The following is a 2675-nucleotide window of genomic DNA, read 5'->3' as shown; positions in this document are numbered from 1 at the left end:
TTACAGATAATTAATTTTTTAAAAACGCTTTTAAGGGAATTAATATAAAAAAAATCAAAGCTTGTGGTAGCAGACAAAGTATAAGTTTGGTGACGTAGACCACGTGAGCTACTACGTAATGTTCAACGAATTTATTTTACAAGCGAGCTTCATAGTAAGCAAAAATACAATCACTATTGTTAAAAATAAATTATTGGGTTGTTCGGGAAGTTTTTTTTTTCCTCAATAGAAGTCTTAATTTTATTTTTTCACAGTCAACTTCGTCCTGAAGTTTCATAATCATTAAATATTTTGATAGCTGATATAGCAACGTTTGCTTGCGAAAAAGTTCGATTGGTTCTCTGCAGTAATTCTTGGTTGGTCCTTTTTCAGACCTAGAAAGTGAAAAGTAAAATTTTTCGGCCTATTCTACTTTGTTAATATTTGCAATGCTTGAATACGCCTTGACCCTCCCCCTTTCCTTCTCCTTTTCTTTTCAGTTGTATAGGAATGTACTACGATATTTTCCCTTTTTGTAATACTTTTCTTATTAAATTGTGATAAGTATTTTTTTTTTAAATTTTCACGATAATTTTTTTAGAACTACGTGTAATGTAGTTTTCAGTACCATATACTTTCCTAACTCAAAATGTTTTAATCTATGTGAAAATAAAGATCGAAACTAAGACTCTTTCTTCTTCTTCTACATTTAACTGAGCTTAAACTCAAAGCGAAAGCGGAAGTGGGCGCAATTTATCTGAGATAAATATCGACAAAATACATGTACCTAAACTAACCGTAAGTAGATAAGGCCTTTAATGATTGTTTAGAGTATTTCAGCTTCACAAATGGCAGTTTCATTTTGTTGGGACCTAAAAGGCAAGCAAATCGTCTAAACGTAATGTTTACAAACCATTAGAATCCTTCTAAAAATTCATAGAAATTAGTGAACAAAATTACGACTTAACTATGATGCAAGTAAAAGGAGAAGATTTAATAAACAAAAAACATGTCGAGAAGGTTATGAAGCTGATGCATACAATTTACAAATATAAATACTTCTTTAGCATCAAAGGTTTCTTTTCGCAATGTTTAGATGACTTAATGAAAGAGATTGATCTAGCTGTTCAAGAATGTATAGCTCGAAATTCTGACAGAACTGTAAAAATAGCTGAAATAAATCTTGGAAGTAATGACATTGCTATTTGCCCAGAAGAACAAGATGAAGTAATCGAATTATTAACTAGAACGCATAAAGAAAGGCGAAACTTCCTCGGTCACTTTCCCATTTGGAAAGCTTACCGATTAGAAACTGTAAAGTGCTTGCGTGAAATTGCTGACGAACTGCGGAAAGTTGAAGAACATAAGAATAGCCTGAATTTAGTGGCAAGTTTATCTGGATTAGGTGCAGGTAAAATTTACATTTTTCACATTTTTTCTCGCTATGTAATAAGTTATCGCTATATATCAAAAACATTATAGTATGAAACTCTTTTTCATTTATGTCGGTGCAATTTTATTAGCCGAAGAATCACATCGTATGGTTCTTTAATTGGAAAAAAAGATCCAGTTATCATCAGCATTAAACTAATGGAAGTTATAAAGGCAGTGCTGGGTCAAGGCGTGAAAGGCTCTGGGCTGATGAGTAATCAGGGGAAATTTTTCGCAAATTAGCTAAAATTGATCGTATATTCTGTCCTTTTTTTTATTATTTAATTCGAAGCCATGATGGCTCAGGGGATAGAGCGTTTGCCTTCCAATGAGGTGAACCGGGTTCGATTCCCAGCGATGACTGGTCGATACGCATCCGGCTTGCACCTTCCACAGTGCTGACGCACAATATCCTCAGTGGTAGACGGATCATGGGTTAGAGTCCCCTTGCCATCAGGCTAATAGGAGGGGGGGTTTCCGTGGTCTTCCAGTCCATGCAACGCAAATGCGGGTTAGTTCCAACTAAGACAAATTTCTTCCAATACTTGATCCAGGAGCTCCGTTGTCCTTTGAATTCGGTTCAAAATGACAAGGCTACGTAGTTGAACATTAGAAGTCGTAAACTCAAAAAATTGGGTCAACTGCTCAACGGCGGTTATAAAACAAAATACTTAATTCGGAAATAGGGTGGCTCAGGTGATAGAGCCCTGTCCTCCCAATATGATGACCCGGTTTCAAATCCCAACGATGGCTGGTTGATACAAATTCCGCACTCAGCTCGCACCGACCACAACGCTGACTGAAAATGTCCCAAGTGGTAGACGGATTATGGTTTAGTGTTCCCTTGCCGTCAGGCTAATCATGCAAAGTTTTCATGATTTTTCCCTTCATTTAACTTAAATTCAGGTTAGTTTCAACAAAAAAACCTCCGCGAAAGCAAATTTTCCCAATACTTGTTCCTGGAATTCCGTTGTCTTCTGGATTGGGTTCAAAATGACAAGACTATGAACATTCGTAGTCGTTAACTCAAAATTGTGTTGGCTCTTCAATAATGGCTATAAAATGAAAAATAAAAATTTAATTCCAATTAAGCGTGTTTTACAGAAATGTTAAAAGAAAAAACTTATGCTTAAAATTAATGTTCATCAAGTCAATAATTATGCTTAAGTTTTGTTTTAGTTCAGTTTTTGATTCTTGTCTAAACTCCTATGACTTATGTAAAAAGAAATTATTCGTTAAAATTGGAAAATTAGGAGGATGCAGTT

General features: G+C 35.0%; 1 protein-coding gene across 1 annotated transcript in view; it reads left to right on the top strand.

The window, feature by feature from the left end:
• The first annotated feature begins 789 nt into the window (after nt 1-789).
• Nucleotides 790-2675, top strand: part of LOC107436784 (uncharacterized) — a 13128-nt gene continuing 11242 nt past the window's right edge. The window contains exon 1 of the mRNA XM_016048593.4: nt 790-1390. Within this exon, the coding sequence (XP_015904079.2) occupies nt 949-1390 (442 nt within the window). The 5' untranslated portion in view covers nt 790-948. The remainder of the gene's footprint in view (nt 1391-2675) is intronic.

Source organism: Parasteatoda tepidariorum, chromosome 4 (assembly GCF_043381705.1).
Source record: "Parasteatoda tepidariorum isolate YZ-2023 chromosome 4, CAS_Ptep_4.0, whole genome shotgun sequence".
Classification (NCBI taxonomy): Eukaryota; Metazoa; Arthropoda; class Arachnida; order Araneae; family Theridiidae; genus Parasteatoda; species Parasteatoda tepidariorum.
Note: the sequence above shows the minus strand (reverse complement) of the source record. Positions and strands in the feature narration are given on the sequence as shown.